Here is a 17,963-nt window from a genome sequence, read left to right as displayed (position 1 = left end):
ACTCTCAGCTCTTCTCCAGCACCATGTCTGCCCATGTGCCACCATGCTCCCCATCCTGATGATAATGGGCTAAACTTCTGAAACTGTAAGCAAACCGCAGTTAAATGTGTTCTCTGATAAAAAGGTGCTGTGGTCATGGTGTGTCTTCACAACAATAGAACAACTTACTAAAATAGGAAAATAGATTCCGTGTTGACAGCAAAGTCAGGCCAGCAGGAACTTCTGAGAAGGCAGGAGGCAGAGAACACACTCAGAAAGGCTGAATCTTTTGAAACCACAAAACCTGACCCCAGTGACACAGTGACACATGTCCTCCACAAAGGCCATATCTCCTAATCCTTCCCAAACAGTTCTATAACTAGGGACCAACTTTTTGAGTCTTTGGAAGGTCATTCTCGTTCAAAACAGCACAATTCCCAAATACTGATGGAAACAGAACCTTTACCTTCAGGTCTCTAGTGCCTGTCCCCAGAGCTCTATCCTTGCTCCAGGTCTGACCCAGTGACCTCTGGGCAACCCATTAGGGCTGCAGAAAGCTTCTTCCGTTATGTAGATCCTGCTTATCCATTAGAATCTGGACACAGCAAGCACAATGACCCCCATGTTACAGACAAACAAAGAAAACTTCAGCACAGGCACTGAGGTTAAGATTTGGACCTTAGCTGGGGGTTGGAGGATAGCCTTGTGCACTGGGTAAAGGTTGGCGTTGTGTTATTCACGTGCTGATTTCTGTACCTGTAGAGACAGGGAGTTGAGCACAGGCTAGACTTTGGTATTGTTATTTTTATGAAGTGCTTTGTAAACATTCTTCTCTATCACCTCCTGCTTGGTTTAATAAAGGGCTGATCAGCCAATTAGCTGGGCAAAAGAGAATAGTGCAGAATTTCCAATCCCAGTAGGGGGAGGGGTCCTAGACAAACCAGAATGAGAGAATACCTCGAGAAGAGGAAGGTGTAGTGAGACCATAAGGAGGGAGAATTTGCCCTGAAATCTCAATGAGAGAGCAGCCATGAGGACACACATTGACCAGAGCTAGCCAGAGCAAAACCATAGTAAGTAGTGGGGCATTTATCTAGGTATTAGCAGCCTAATTCAGTTAGAATTGCTCGAAACTGGCCCAGCTTAGTCTTGCAGCTTGTTAATAAAAGTACCAGGTCTCTGTGTCTTTATTTGGGAGCTAAAACAGGCTAGAGCAAGTGTAGAAATGCCTAGCTGTCATTTGAGAACAAGGGGGCTTGGCATAGAAAACTGCCCAAGAATTACCTTTACAGCTGAGAGTGGTGGTACAACCCTTTAGTCTCAGCACTCTGGAGGACGAGGCAGGCAGATCTCTGTGAGTTTGAGGTCAGCCTAGTCTACAGAGTGGCAGGGCAGTCAGAGCTACACAGAAGAACCCTGTCTCAATAAAGCAAAACAAAAATTTGGCCCTTGACTGATGTGGTGTCCATACCTTTAGTCCCAGCACTTAAGAAACAGAGGTGAGGCAGGGCAGTGGTGGTGCATGCCTTTAATCCCAGCACTTGGGAGACAGAGGCAGGTGGATTTCTGAGTTCAAGGCCAGCCTGGTCTACAGAGTGAGTTCCAGGACAGCCAGGGCTACACAGAGAAACCCTGTCTCGGAAAAGGAGGAAAGAAACAGAGGTGAGCATATCTCTGTAGGTTCAAGACCACCCTGGTCTACATAGCAAATTCCAGTTTAGCCAGGGCTACTCAGTGAGACCCTGGCTTAAAAAAATTAGACCAAGGGCTGGCAAAATTACAAGATGGTTTGGCAGATAAAAGTGTCTGCCATACAAGACTATATGAGGTCCATCCCCAGATCTCAAAGTGAAAGAAGAGAGCCCACGTTGGAGATTGGTTCTAATGCTTTGATTCAATCTGGACTGAGTTTCCAAATGCTAAAGGTCCTTATCCCCAATTGATTTTTTGATCTATCAATAAAGATGTCAGCAGCCAATAGCTGTGCAAAGGTAGATAGGGTGGGACCCTTATAGTTGCTCGGGCTATTATGCAGTGGGGAGGAGAAAGGATCGCCATGAAGTGGCGGGAGATGATAGGCGACAACTGTAAGATGGATGGACAGATGGACATAGGAGCTGCAGGAGATAAAGTCAATCAGCCATGTGAGAATTTGAGTGGGTAGCCATTGGTTACTTCCCCGATTTGGCCTGGGGTAGCAGAAGAAAATTTAGGAGTGCCCAGCCTTTGAGGTAGCCAAGACATTTTAAAATTAACTGACATGTGTGTGTGTTTTCCATTTCAGACTCCAGATAGCTTCTGGTGGGTACATGCATGTGATCTGCAGGGAGCAAAAGCATTGGAGCCCAAACTCACCACTACAAACCCACTCGCTAAGTTTGTTCTAAACTATACACACCTATCATTACTACCCCGCAACAACAAGGAACAAATAAGATTTGGACAGAGAGCACTTAGTGCAACTCAGTTGTAGAGTGCTTGTCTAGAATGCACAAAGCCCCAGGCTAAATCCAGCACTACATAAACTATGGATTCTATTTTCTGGACAGAGTGAGGAAGCAGCGGTCCAAGGTCAGGCCACATCCAACTTTACAGGGGGTCAGCCCCTCAGGAGCCATCTGTTATGAAGGCTAGCTCAGAGATGTAGCCTTATGTGATGGACTCACATGGGATTCAGTCCAAGCTTTTCCTGTGCATTGCCCAGTAAAACACATGTCAGGAACGTGAGGCTGGAGTATCTCAAGATGATGGCCAGCCTATGCACAGAGAATCACTGTTTCAAAAACAAAAAGTAGGAGCTGGAAAGATGGCTCAGTTGTGCTTGCCAGATGAGCATGAGGACGTGAGTTTGATCCCTAGAGCCCACACTTTAAAAATTAAACAAAACACAAGGCATGGCGGCATGCACCTGTAATCCTAGCACTGAGGAGACAGGCACAGGCAGATCCCTGGGGCTCAGTGGCCAGCCACTCTAACCTAGTTGGTGATCCCTGGGTCATAGAGAAGGAGTGGGGAGGAGTCAGGGACAAGGCACTTGGTGCCAAGCTTGATGACCTGAGTTTGGTCTCCAGGAGCCTCATGGTGAAAGGAGAGAACTGACTCCTGAAAATTGTCCACTGACTTCTTCTATAGGGGTGTTGTGACATATATACCCCCACACACACACACTTTAAAATTTAATAAATTTTTTTGAGACAAGGTTTCTCTGTGTATACCTTGCTACCCTGGAACTCAGTATAGAGACCAGGCTAGCCTCAAACTCACAGAGATCTTCCTACCTCTGCCTCTGCCTTGCTGGGATTAAAAGTATGTGCAACTGCCACCAGCAATAGTGGTGTGTTGCTGTTGTTTTAGTTAGTTAGTTAGTTAGTTAGTTAGTTAGTTAGTTAGTTAGTTTTTGAGACGGTCTCATTATACAGCCCTGGAAGGCCTGGAACTTGATATGTAGACCAGACTGGCCTTACACTCATAGAGATATGCCTGTCTGTCTCTGTCCTCAGGAAATAACAATTAAAAAAAAAAAAAAGGAAAATGAGAAGAGGATGTTGAGGTGGGTGGTCAAGAAAGTGGGTCTTGGAGGAGTTAAAGGGAAGAGTCAGTAGTGAACATGATCAAAATACATTGTATATTTGTATGGAACTCTCAAAGAATTAATAAAGTATATTTTTAAAAGAAACAAACAAAAAAGGCAGATAGTGTCCTGAAGAGCAACATCCATGGTATACATACACACATGTACACACACACACACACACACGTAAAACACACCAGGGGCAGGAATGATGGTTCCATCCCCAGCACTGTATAAACTGAGCATGTTAGTGCAGAAATACAATCTTGGCACTCAGGAGGTGAAGGCAAGAGGATCAGAGATTCAACATCATCTTCAACTGCACAGTGAGCATAAGGCCAGCCTGACATACATGAGACTCTCTCTCAACAAGGAAAAAAAATAGATTTGAACTGAGGGCTGGGGATGGCTCAATGATACAGTGATGATTTAAAATCACTTTGAGGTGCACAAAAGGCTTGGATTCTAGCCCAAGAACAACAACAACAAAGCAACCAAAGAACAAAAATTAAACCCACACATTCCTCCAAAATCCAAAACAACAACAACAAAACCCTGTATAGTTGGTCCAGTTCCCACAGAGTGCAGAGCACAGGGAAGTACCAAGATATCAACTGCCAACACTGCAGCCTTTACCCAGATTTCAGGGGGAGAGGGGGAGGCTGCATTGCAGGAAGTAGGTGGTGGAGTAAGTAGATGGGAGAGAAAGAAGCAAGCAAATAGATGGTGGGAAAATGGAAGATGAAGAGAAGCCGAGCAGTTTGTGTGCTATGAAGTAAGGCAAAAGTGGAAACACAAAGGTGGTTGCTATTCTTGCCCTTTGGGAAATGGTAAATTACACTGTCCATCAATAGCAAACACTAGTGCCAGTGGGCCTATGCCCTCTTCCTTTGAGAAAACTGACCACTATGTGAGTCACTGTGACTCCCAGAGCTGCACTCTAGCCCAGGAAAAAGCAATACCTGCAGGATGGAGACCCACAATTGACTTACATGGCCCGCTGTGTTTACTTCTCATAGTTGGCTAATCCCTCTAGTTGCCTGTGTTGGAGGTTCAACCTAAGACTAGAGGACTTTAGGTTGAATTGCAGTTTTTGTCTGCTGTGTTTGACTTTGACCAAAGATTTATTTCCTTTGGAATCTTTGGGTTGGACAAAATCTGAAGACCCCAGAGCTCTTACCCACCATGTGGCCTACTGCCTCGTGAGCCACTGTGATGTGCAAGTATTGGGTGAGGAGACTAGCGAGAAAGAAACAGAATGGTTTGAGCACTATGAAGAGAGGATGATCTGAACATGTAAGGGACAGCTTGATATGAGTAGGCTGCAATGCCACATGAGGCCATGTTGAAATCCTGACCCATGCTGTCTCTGAGATCCATGGATATGCAGCAGCAGAGGTCTATGTAGATGTCCATATTAACACCAAAGGCCATGCAGGCATCCCTGGTCTGGGCTGCTACCAAGGGCTATGCAGAGCTGGCCCCACCCCCTCACTGGCTGTAGCACTTTCGAGAGTGGGGGTCCCACATGACATATGCCATGTAGTGAGAGACATGGGTGAAGGAGAAATTGTCCCCTCACTACCTTTGGCAAGCAGAATAGCTGGCCCTGGGGTCATGAGAGTGGGAGAACTGGCCTGCTCCTCACTAGCTGTAGTACTCAGAAGAGCAGATCCTGCACCTCACCTGGGCAGCACAGTAGAGCTGGCCCTGGTGGCAAGGGCATGGGTAAGCCAGCCCGATGGACATGAGAGCAGGGGAGCTGGCTCTGGCTCATGTCAGATGCAGCATTGGTGAACTAACTAGAGCAGTGCTTCAGGATCTCCATGACATGGGACAACAGGATATCTGGAAAGCGTCCCTTTGAGGATCCAGTCTTGATAGTGTAGCAAAAGCTAGAGACTTCAGAACAGAACAATGGCTCATTGCAATGATCATTTGCAAGTAAAGGTGTGTGGATAAAAAGGTATACTGTATGACACAGGGTGTCACACTACAGCTTCTACAGCAAGATGTTTTTGATTGTTTGTTGTTATTTTCTTTTGAGAAGGAGGTTGCAAAGGCAGATACAAGGGGATGGAGAGATGAGTGGGATTGGGGTATCTGACAGGAAATTCACAAAGAATCATAAAAGCTTTTTTTTTTTTTTGCAGTATAGTTAAAGAGGACCTTGAACTTCTGATCTTCCTACCTTCACCTCTAGAGATGAACTGTTAAATGAACCACGCCCCTGGCCCCTAGCAGCAGCTTTTGCTCTTACAGTTGGTCTTTGGCCCCAAATCCTACCACAAAGCTTCAAAGACCTTGCGTTTCCTGCATGGCACTGACTTTCCTGAGTGTGTCAAGGCTGGTCATAAGGAAAAGTGAGCCATTGATTAGATTTCTGTTCCACTCCTTAAGATCCAAATAGGGCAGAAAGGTTGAAGATGAAGTTAATAATCAATCATGCTGTGTGGAAACACTGCCATAAAAATATTTAACTGTGAAGTTCAAAGAGTTTCCAGATTGACAAACACATATGTGTGCCATGAAGATAGTGCATCCCTGATCCGTGACACTTTCCCCGGGGAGTTGTAAACAAACCCCTACTCATCTCAGATCAGAGTAACACCACCACCAAAGTCAGTCTTGACAAACCAGTAAGTACTGGGGTTACTTACAGGAACATGTGTGACGGAAAGGCAGCTGCATCCCTGATAGCCCATCCTGGCCTAAGTGCCTACTTACAAAAGCTGTGTGCAATTCTGGCTGTCTCTTCTTCTAGTAGTACTCACTGCTGCTTGTAAAACCTTTGCAGGGAGGGACCTTGTTCATCTGGTAAGTTTCAGGGACTTCCTGACACATGTGAACCACTAACTTTCTGAATTTTAAGGCACCTCCCTACAGGATGCACATGGAGGTCACAGGACAAACTCAGGTATCAACCTTCACTTTACACCTTGCTTGAAACGGGGTCTCTTGTTCACTGCTGCTTCCAGTGGCTCTCCTGTTTCCACCATCTTACTATGGGAGTTCTAGGATTACAAACACACTCATATCCTCACACTTGCATTGCACTCTTTATCCCTGAGTCATCTCCTCAGTCCCCTTTTGGTTTAATGTTTGTTTGTTTTTGAGACAGGGTCTTGCTTTGTATCCCAGGCTAGCTTCACACTAACGATGTGGCCCAGGCTGGCCTCAAGCATGTGATTACCCTACCTTAAACTTCTTGAGCAACACCAATTCTAGATCATCCATAGCCTTTGTAACATCCTAGAGAATAATCAAGAAATATAAGGACAGTGCTTCCTGGAGTGTTGATAAATGATGACTTAGCAAAGATGGCTAAATAAAGCGGGTGGCTGGTGGGTGTCACAGGAACCCTGATATATAACAGGTAAGTCAGAAGTATAGGCACTAATCCCCTGATGGCATACTGCACACTAGACATCACTGTCAGTCATTACTTTTTAATAGCTTTTTAAGTTTTTATTTTTTAATTCTTTGACCATTTCACATGTGTAGGCACTCTCACACACTCACTATCCTCTCGTTCCTCTCTCTCCTGTTAATGTCTTCTTCCTAACAAGCCCCTCCTACCAAACTATTCATATCCTTTTCTTTTGTATGTGGCTATTGCATTTAATTAGGGTTGCTTGCCTGAGCACAGGTTGGGGATTATATACTGAACTATGGGCAATTTACTCAAGTCACACTTCAGAAAGAGAAAAAAAATTACTCCCTTCCCTCAGCAATCATCAATAGCCAATAGCTCCTTGGTGAGTGGGAGGGCCTTTAGCGCAGTAGTTCCTTCCTCATACATGCTGAGACGTTGGTGGGTCTGGTCTTGTACAGGAAACTGTAGCTTCAGTGAGTTCATTGGCACTGGCATGCCTAGAAGACGGCACTTCAGCAGACTCCTCCCATCCTCCAGCTGGTGCTTACTCTGAGTAATTAACTTAATTGTTGGTCTTTCTGGGCATCATCACCATCCTGTGAAATAAACAATGCTAGTACTGTTCCCCTTCTGCAAATGGGAAAACTGGGGCTCTGAGAGTTTGAGTGTTCAATGGGATCAGTTTCATATGGCTGTACCCTTAACCTTTGGAATCACGTGTAATTTGCACGTAGATGGTGTCAGATGGTTGACTATTGAGACCCATATACTGAGAAGAAGGAAGCAATTCCCAAAAGTGGCCTCTAGCCTCCACTTGCTCACGGTGGCATGCACTCATGCACTCTCACACAAATGCACACACACTAAATATGTGTCTGTGTTACATTGAAGCCAAGCATGATGGCATGTATTTTAGAGGTTAAGGTAAAAGGAGCTAAAGATCCAGCCACAGCTACAGAGTTTATTCAAAGCCAAAGTGGGCAACTTAGTGAGACCTTACCTCAAAATACAAATTATAAAAAGGCTGGGGATGTAGGTCAGCAGTAGAGTGCTAGCCTCGTTTTATAAGGTCTTGGGTTCAAGCCTTATTATTGCAGAAAGAAAGAGAGGGATAAGAGGGAGGGAGAGAGGGATGAAGGAAAGAAAGTCGAAAAGGGGTAAGGGAGAAAGAAGAGGCTAGAAGTGTGGCTCAGTTGGTAGAGTGCTTGCCTAGCATGGTGTTCCATCCCCTAGCACTGCGTGAACCAGCATGGTAGTACATGCCTGTGACCACAGCACTTGGTTGATAAAGACAGGAAATCAGAAGTTCAGGGGCATCCTTGGCTACATAGGGAGTCTGGGCCAGCCTGAGGTACATGAGACTCTGGTTGGGGAAAAAAAAACAGAAAGGAATGGAGGAAGAGGAAGAGGAGGAGGAGGAAAATGAAAAAAAAAGGAAGAAAGGAGAGGGGAAGGAGGCAAGATGATTCAGCATTTGCCACCAAGGCTAACAACCTGAGTTCCAGCAGAAACCTACATTGTAGAAAGTGAGAACTGACTCCTGAAAATTGTCCTCTGACTTCCAACTGGAAACACGGTCACACACACACGCACACGCACGCGCGCACACACACACACACACACACACACATGCACACGCACGCGCACACTGTGGCAATTCTGGTTTAAAAGCACAGAAATACAAGAATGTGCTTTTGTTTTAATCCCAGATATATGTGTGAGGCTGCTTCAGATTGTTGTATGCTCTAGCAGAGGCACAGTTTTGCCAGCTGTAGATAGTTCTGTGATTGGGTGACCTCTGGAATTCTTGGAACTTTTTAGAGGATATATAAATGCTAGGGCCCTTAGAAGTGAGGTTGGTTATTGGTCGTTTAGGGAAATTGGTTCCAGTTTGTTAGTAGTTGTGCTCAAAGAAGAAACAAAAGGAAAGAAATTAGATTCAGAGATCTCTATTTCTCTCTCCCCTCTATCTTCTTTCTCTCTATCTAGTGATAGGTGAAATTGGAAGCCAGGGATAAAGGGTGGGAGAAGAACCCAAAAGTAGCAAAGACCAGCTATAAACACACACACATGCAATGGTCAATCAATGTAAACATTTTTTTAAAGGGAAGAATGGAAAACAGAAAACGGGGAGGGGGGGAGAGAAGGGAAGGGAAGGGAGAGAGAGCAAATAGTAAGTGGTATGAGAAGACACTTTCTGTTTGCTGATAGTAGATCATGTTTCACATTTGGCTTTATTGATGCTCCCTACACCAGGTAGAGGGATGAACAGCCACCTAGGAAGTTCAGGGTATGACCAAAGTCCCGGGTAAGGCCCCTGTTCCTAAGAGTAAATCCCTGTCAGCAAAGTGATTGGTGGAAGAAGGCCCCGTGCTCAAGAGTCTTTACCTGGGATGACCTAGGGTGGCACTCCTCACGCTTGTACTGTTGGGGTTCTCCACCTTGGACTTCATATGGTTTGACTTCTTCCTTTCAGTCTGAGAGTCTGTTGAAAAGTAGAGAGAAAAAGACATGTGTTCCAATGGGAGTTGTAGAGATGGCTCAGTGGTTAAGATTACTTGCTACTCTTACAGCGGACTAGGGTTGAATACCTTCTGATGCCCTCTTCTGGCCTTCACCGGCACCAGACCAGAAGAATGGTACACACACTTAAAAACAAGCATGCATACACAAAATTAAAATAAATTAATTTTAAGTGATTTTTAAAATTTTTTTTTGCTTTTTTGAGACAGGGTTTCTCTGTATAGCCCTGGCTGTCCTGGAACTCACTTTGTAGACCAGGCTGGCCTCGAACTCAAAAATCCGCCTGCCTCTGCCTCCCGAGTGCTAGGATTAAAGGTGTGCGCCACCACGCCCAGGTAAGTGATTATTTTTTAATAAAAGAATTCTAACAGCTAGGCATGGTGCTATAAAGCTGTAGCCCCAGCACAGGGCTGAATCAGTGTGATAAAGTTTGAGCCAGTTTGTGCTCATAGCCAGCTCATAACCAGCCAGGGTTACATAAGGACACCTTTTGTGGCAGTTTCTTCTGAGCTTAAAGCCATCTTAGATGAAAGCTATTAAGACACAACTTGCAGGGAGGTGAAACAACAGGATATGCTGAGCGGAGGTGAAACACATTAGGAAATTCATTAGGTTCAGGAAGTAAACAATTGAATAGCTTCAGAAAGACCCTGAAACTGATCAGATGCACCCTGCCACTCCATTCCCAAAGGTATATAAGCAGGAAAGACTACTTCAAAACATTCAAATTTAGCTAAGCAAGTTCGCCCCAGACCAGCCAAGCCTCCTGGATGAGACACTCTCCAGCTTGTTTAGCTGCCTGCAGGGTATCCAGTGTACTCCTGTTTTTCAGCTTTCTTGATCCAAGAAAAAAGCGGGGTGCGTTTTGATGAAGGTATGTTTAGTCATTTCTGCCTTTGTAAGTTAACTCCTCACCCCTATTTCTGTAAGTAACCCCAGTAGAACTCATTGATTCCTCAAGTTATATTTTGATGCATGTGGCTCACAAACATTTATAATGGGATCCAATGCCCTCCTCTGGTGTGTTTGAGGATAGCCACAGTATACTTGTATACATAAAATAAATAAATAATACGTTATAAAAACTTTTCCAAAAAAAGATTAAATAAATAAATAAATAAATAAGGAATCTCCTCAATGCCTGAGCTGGCCCCCGAGATCAGACCACAAGATTCCCACCAATCACAGGTCATTCTGGAAACCTCTGCCTCAGCTCTTAGAAACCCTATATAAGCCTGTCCCCTGCCCAGCTCCTTCTCACACAAGACTGTCGAGGAAGCCACCCTCCCTCCTGTGTCTTTTTCAATAAATTTCTTGTTTGAGGTTTGTTGTGTAGTGTGACTAATTGCCAGGATACGTCTCTGCTCTGAGCTGTAACACAGTGTGCATGTGTGTGCATACATTGTTTCTCACGTGTGTGGGCTCATTTCATATGTGCACATGTGCACGCGGAATCAGAAATTATCCTCAATTGTTCTTTGACCTTTTTCACTGAGGAAGGATCTCTCAGTTAAACCCAGAGCTGACAGTTTATTATGTGAAACACATGTCTCCATGCTCCGAGGCTAGAAATTCAGGAAAACCACCACAGCCACCCAGGGTTTATATGGATTTCTTAGGATACAAACTTCGTACTTGGACATTAAGCACTTTAACAGGTGAGCTGTCTTCTTAGCCCCTGGAGAAAAACTTAAGTCAGTAGTTAAAACAAGGATGTACGGGGAGAGAGAGCGAAGTTGGTAAAGTGCTTATCATAAAAGCCTGAGGACCCGAGCTCCGTCCCTAGCGTCCATGTAGAACCCAGGTGTGGTAGTAATTTGTAAGCCCAGCACTGACGAGACACGAAGCCAAGGTCTTGAGTTCACTGACCAACGAGCCTAATTGGAAACCCTCCCATCCCAGTAAGAGGCGTGGTCTCAGAAAACAAAGTGGAGGCAGGTGTGCGGGCACACACCTTTAATTCCAGCACTTGGGAAGCAGAGTGGGCAGATTTCTCTTGAGTTCAAGGCCAACCTGTTCTACATAATGAGTGTCAGGGCTACATTGTCTCAAAACAACAACAACAAACCAAAAGCAAAGAAATAAAAAACAAGATAGGCCTGGAGAGAATTGGTTTTTCTGTAAGCTTCATCACCTGAGCTTGACCCTCATGCCCTGTACAAAACAGGTGTGTTTCATGGCACCATGCGAGGTTCCAACAACCCTATCCAGGCCAACACCTATGAACCACAAGGACCAGCCAGGCATGATAGCCCAAAGGCATGATGTATGCAGTAGTGACACACTTCTTGGTGGTAACCAACAGTTCTTTAATTGGACTTTAGAACTTCTCAAAAAGAGCAACATCGGGCTGGTGAGATGGCTCAGTGGGTAAGAGCACCCGACTGCTCTTCCGAAGGTCCAGAGTTCAAATCCCAGCAACCACATGGTGGCTCACAACCATCTGTAACAAGATCTGACGCCCTCTTCTGGAGTGTCTGAAGACAGCTACAGTGTACTTACATATAATAAATAAAAATAAATCTTTAAAAAAAAAAAAAAGAGCAACATCATGCCTGGTACTGGAAACCCAGCAAAGTCATGGCTCTTGGAAAAGACCCTACAACCACCACTCTCCTAAGCCAGCACCATCCCTAATGACATTCTAAACATTTGTTACCCACAGATAAGTGCAGTTCTCACTAAGAACACTTCTTGGTGCAACAGCAACCACTCCAGAAGGCTAAACTAAACAAAAGGCAGAGTTGTGCCTAGTCCCAGTGGACACATCTATAAACCCTGCACCTAAGGCTCAGGAAACATTGTGGAAGAGGGAGCAAAAATATGTTAAGAGTCAGGGGCCCAGGGAGTTTGCAACAATAGACATGCTAATGTAGATGGGAGCAGTTGGACCCCAGGAGGCCTTAGCCTTAGACTAAAGAATTCTGGGGCCAGGCAGTGGTGGCTCACCCCTTAATCCCAGCACTTGGGAGGCAGAGGCAAGCGGATTTCTGAGTTTGAGGCCAGCCTGGTCTACAGAGTGAGTTCCAGTACAGCCAGGGCTACACAGAGAAACCCTGTCTCGCAAAAAAAAAAAAAAAAAAAAAAAAAAAAAAGAAAAAGAAGAGAAAGAAAAAGAAACCCTGAATAAAACAACCGTCATAAACACAACTGTTGCAAACTCATTTGCATGTAGCACACACACACCAAAGACAAAATGGAAGGCCTAGAGATGTATCTTAGTTGTAGAACACTTACCCAGAATGCTGAAGGACTCAATGCACAATGCTAAAAGGGAGAAAAAGTAAAAAGCATAGGAAATATATAATCGCTGTTTTTCTCCCTGAGATGTTGGCCTGAGGCCTTACCCACCTGAGGCGCTCTTCCAGTGGACTAGCCTTTTCCTAGCTGTCAAGATTCTCATCGCCCTCTTCACATTCATGTCCTCTGGATTCCCACACACTACTTTCTGGCGGAAGTAGAATCTACAGAAGGTGGGAAGATGAGTGCCAAGTTAGGACATGAGGATCTAAGGCAAGCATGATGCCCTCCCAGCAAAGGGAGGTCCTGCTCACCTCACAGCACGTAGGTTGCAGCTTCCACTCACTTCCTGCTGGTGATAATTCCTAGCATGCCGGAGAACATTCCATTTGATCCTGTGCTGGTAACCCAGGCAGCAGTCTTCAAAGGCACCTACAGAGCAAGTGAGATGACTCAGTGGGTAAAGGTGCTTGCCTCCTAAATTCAATCCCCAGGAACCACATAGTAGGAGCGAATCACAAATTATCCTCTGACATCTATACACATGTGGCACATGCATGTAGGTGCACACATGTACCTGAGAACTACAACACACACACACACACACACACACACACACACACACACGAGTCATAAGGTCTAAGCTAGAGTCTAATACCTAATAAAAGGACATAGTAATAAACTCTCCACTCCATTTTTATGTATAGCTCATAGGTTATACCCTCATCAGAGAAGCTTCCTTTTGTAGTAGATGGCAGTTATCCCAGAGACCCACAAATGATCAACTTTCAGGAAAAGAGACTCTGGAATTCCCAGCTATAAATGAGACATCTATATTATACTCCCTAGCCACAAGGCTCAAGGATTATCTCAGAAGAGTGGGGGCAGAAAAACTGTAAGACTTGGAGGAAGTAGACATCCTCAGGGAAAGAATAGTTGCTGGGCATGAGAAGGCCACTGCACTGTAATGAGTGCACAGACCCACCCAAGATTAAGACAGCTAGAATCCAAACAAGGGTGGATGGGTAGCTGACCAAGCCAGCTCAGTCAGTCAGCAGGTCTCCAAGAGGGAGGGAGGACTGAAAAGAAAAAGACAATTAGACAACACTATAACATGACCCCAGCCAGTTCTGAAGCTAAAGCTGGTTCATTTTTTTCCAGTCTGCTTTTCTATCATTCTAGGTACATGCAAAGAATATGGTCAGTCCTAAAGCATAAACAAAATAGTCAAGGAGCAAACAAGGCATAAACAGATAGTTAAGGAACAAACAAAGCACAAACAAAGGCCCCTTGGTTACTATATTCAGAGTCTTTTTTGTTTGTTTGCTTGTTTTTGTTTTTTCAAGACAGGGTTTCTCTGTGTAGCCCCAGCTGTCCTGGAACTCACTTTGTAGACCAGGCTGGCCTCGAACTCAGAAATCCACCTGCCTCTGCCTCCCGAGTGCTGGGATTAAAGGCGTGCACCACCACGCCCGGCCTATATTCAGAGTCTTAACAAGACCCATCAATATACAAAGATCACATTTCTCAGCTGTATTCATCTTGTGCCTACTTTCTTGTCCTAGCCCAAAGTCAAATTCCTGCCAAATTCCTAGAAGGGGGCCCCCAAAGCTCTCCAAAGACAGAGCACACTAAGTCTTAACCCTGGCTGAAGAGCTACTGGAAACCGGTGGCTGCTAAGAGAGGCTCAGTTTTCTTCAGGGATATAATCCCTGAAAGACCATCAATGTTCTAGTAGATGACAGATCATGAAACTGGATGAGGAAAGTGGTGGGGGATGAGGTGATATTGGGGGAGAGGGGAATAGGGAATGGATTTGATCAAAACATATTTGCACATATGAAATTCTCCAAAATAAATCACAAAAAGGTACCTGTAACCTGACAAGCCAGTCACACACTTGATTCCAGGTGTACATCACTAGCAGGATAACCACAGATGTGAGCATACATGCATGTTTGTGTGTGCGTGCATGCATGTGTGTGCACACAGACAGACAGACACACACACACCACCTTCTAGATACAGAGGTCACCAGGCTGCCTTGGAAAGAAAGCTTCCTGGCTTGTTCTCAGCTCTTGATATCAGGGCACTGGCAGGAACTATAGAGTGTAGGTAGGCAAAGAAACAGCCCAAAGTCCCTTCTATTTCTGCTCTGAGGTAGAGAACAGGTGCACACCTGGGGCACAACCAGTACAGCCCTAATTTCCTAAAAGTGGTTATCCAGACATTGAGGCACATGTGTATCTTTAAGCCCAGCTGGGACAGAGGATAAGGAGTTTGAAGCCAGTCTGAGCTACATGAAACCTGTCTCAAAGCACCTAGATGGTACTAGGACTATTGGCAAAGTGTTTGCCTAGCTTCCATGAGGCACTGGCTTGGATCCCCAGAAGTTCATAAACTGAGTGCGGTAGTACATTCCTAGAATCCTCGCACCTGGGAAGTAGAGGCAGGCAGATCAGAATTTCAAAATCATCCTCAGCTAGGAAGCTAGTTGGAGACCAGCCTGAGATATATGAGACCCTATCTCAATTTAAAAATATAAAAATTAGCTAGATGTAGCAGTATACACTTTTAATCCCAACATTCAGAAGGCAGAGGCAGGCAGATCTCTGAGTTCAAGGCTAGCCTGGTCTACAGAGTGTGTTCCAGCATAGCCAAGGCTATACAGGAAAACCCTGTCAAAATTTTTTTTAATTAAAAAAATTTAAAGGCCACATGTGTGGCACATGCCTTTCATTTCAGCACTCAGGAGGATCTCTAAGCATTTGAGACTAGCCTGGTCTACATAGTGAGTTCCTGGACAGTGAGTTACACATAGTGAGAAAGCTCTTGCCACCAAGCCTGATAACCTGAGTTTGACCCCATGGATCCACAGAGTGAAAGGAAAGACTTTGCAAATTATCTCCACATGGGCACTGTGCATACTGATCCACACACACGCGCACACAATAAATAAATAAATGTAAGTTGGATAAAAATATAAACAGGTTATTCAACTTTCCTGACCATCTCAGCTCCAGGTATGAGTCAGCTTGTCCCCATGTTGAATTAACTTAAATCCCTTTTCCTCTCTATACTCATCTCAGTGGCTGCTAAACTGACCTAGCCATTCTTTGCCGATTCCCCTGTTAGTCTAACAAGAGCTTAAAGATTTCTTCTTGGTACCAAAGAGCCATACAACACAGACATGAATTAGACCTAATGCTCAGGAGTATCTCAACCTGGTAGGGAAGCCAAAAATGTTATCTACATGAAAGAAGGTGCACTGGAGCTGGAGGAGGTGCCCAAGGAGGAGGAGATGATCCTAGAAAGTTCTGAGGAGAGAAGCAAATGAATAAAGAAAGTTGGCAAGACAGTGGGTTCCTCGATCTGAGGACAAGTAGAGCCTAGTAGAGGTTCAGGGACAGAGTTCATCCTCCTTGCCATTGCTCCACCTTGGCTCTTGAGGACAAGGGGCAGTGGTGTCAGATAAGAAATGGGACTTCAGGGATCCCTGACAGGTGTTTTCCAACACTGGGGGCCATTTTTCTCCCAGGATCAAAGGGCAGAGGTTGGGAGTGGCCCAGATAGCAGAATGGGAAAAAAAAAAAAGCCAAGCTTGGCTTTCTATGGGTACGGTGGAAGCTTGAAGGTGCACGACCTGTCTGTAGAAGAGCAGGCAAGGCAAAAGCAGGGATCCTGGTCCTCAACCTGGCCTGGGATTTTGCCTTGACACCTGCTGGGACTTCACAGTTTTTTCTGAGATGAAGCACCCAGTGACAGGACTCTTGGGGGATGCTTCATGCCCCTGAGAACTGGCCTTGGGTAACTGAATCCTCCAGTACCTGCTTTCCAGGAGGCCAAGAAAGAAGACAAAGATGGTTCCCTGACCACAGGGCTGGGAATCCTGTTGCAGCTGAGAGTATTTTGCAGTTCATTGGATCCTTAAATTTTCATTCCTGCTTAGCAGATGGGGACACTGAGTCCCACACAGAATAATCTTAGCCCCTTGCCTAGATTACACAGGGAGGAAAGGCAGGGAATGCAGTCTGGAGAGTCTTCAGGGTTCTGAGCTTAACTTCACATCCCCTAACTAGGCAGAAGAAGGGCATCAAAATGCATTTCTGGCTAAGTGAATTTCTCCTCAATTGGAATCCACCCTCAGGTTCCTGCAGCCCCTAAACCTCTTGAGTCTTGCAAAGGAAGCACTTCAGAATGAAAGTGAGGGATCTGGGAGTAAGTAGCTGGGGACACTTCATCTCTACCCATCTACCTCCAGTAGTACCAGGAATTCTTGTTATGCCCAACCTCCCAAGAGACACTGAAGAGTTCAAAGGATACAGAATACAGGGAGACTTCAACAAGTGGAGAAGGACAAGTGAGAAGAGAAAGCAATATGCCCAAACCGGGGCAAGGTAGGTATAGCTAAGGACAATACCTTGGGCATGGACAACCGGCATCCAGGCCCCAACAAAACAGGCAACCAGGCAGGCAAAAAGCCACAGTTTCATAGTGAAGGTTAGATCTCCTCTCCAGATACCTGAAGGTTTAAGGGGGCCACCTATAAAAGTGGAAGGAAAGACATCAGTATCTCAAGCCACCCCTGGAACTCTCTGAAAGAGAGGCAGATGGCAAAGGACTTGCTCTAGCCTCTGCTGTAGTCAGAAAAAGACTCACCAATGCCTTTCTGGTCCTGAGAGCTGGTGCCTGCTTGTAGCGTGTATTGCCTATGGGATCAGTGAACTGGCTTCATTCTTTATAGTCAGAGCCCCACCCTGCAGTGACCTGCCCCCTCTCTTCTCTCCCTCCCTCCTCCTGCTCCTCCTCTCTACCAGCTCTGTGAGACTTGGGACTTCTCTCTCCTTCAGATAGACCAAGTCCTATTTTACATCTGTCTCTGCAGGTTACCTGCCCCATGAACCTTGAGGCACTTTATGCAGCCAGGCCTCTCAATCAGTATCCCCTCCCAATACCTTATTATGTGAGGTCCAATACTGTCCGCAGCCCTCTCCCTTACAAGCTTTTTATTCCATCTCCTCACGGATCTTTTTATAGTTAGCTGCGTTTAAAAGTTTTATTATTTCTAATTTTTATTATTATTTTGTACATGAGAACAGGGCACACATAAATCATGGCGTATCTGTGGGGTCAGAGGACAACAATCTATTCTTTCCTTCCACCTTGTGGGTCTTGGGGATGAAACAAAGGTCATCTGATTTGGTGGCAGGTGCCTTTACTCACTGAGCCACGGAGCCATCTTGCCTTTTCTTGCTCTCTTGCTCTGTCCTGGCC

General features: G+C 45.3%; 1 protein-coding gene across 7 annotated transcripts in view; it reads right to left on the bottom strand.

Moving 5' to 3' along the window:
* Nucleotides 1–6,983: 6,983 nt before the first annotated feature.
* Ccl25 (chemokine (C-C motif) ligand 25) overlaps nt 6,984–17,963 on the bottom strand; it is a 34,816-nt gene continuing 23,836 nt past the window's right edge. For 2 of the 7 annotated variants that reach the window (XM_006508736.4, XM_011242043.3), the window contains exons 3-8: nt 17,349–17,398; nt 17,110–17,232; nt 13,004–13,121; nt 12,801–12,913; nt 9,315–9,411; nt 6,984–7,522 (exon numbers count right to left, since the gene is read on the bottom strand). In XM_006508736.4, coding sequence (XP_006508799.1) covers nt 7,489–7,522; nt 9,315–9,411; nt 12,801–12,913; nt 13,004–13,121; nt 17,110–17,232; nt 17,349–17,398 — 535 coding nt within the window. In that variant the 3' untranslated portion in view covers nt 6,984–7,488. Of the gene's footprint in view, nt 7,523–9,314; nt 9,412–12,800; nt 12,914–13,003; nt 13,122–17,109; nt 17,233–17,348; nt 17,417–17,963 lie in introns of those variants that run through there. The other 5 variants (NM_009138.3, XM_030243364.1, XM_011242044.3 and 2 more) reach the window with 5 other exon arrangements.

The sequence above is a fragment of the Mus musculus genome, chromosome 8 (genome assembly GCF_000001635.26).
Source record: "Mus musculus strain C57BL/6J chromosome 8, GRCm38.p6 C57BL/6J".
Taxonomy (NCBI): domain Eukaryota; kingdom Metazoa; phylum Chordata; class Mammalia; order Rodentia; family Muridae; genus Mus; species Mus musculus.
The sequence above is the reverse complement of the archived record's forward strand: the minus strand, read 5'-3'. Positions and strand labels throughout refer to the sequence as shown.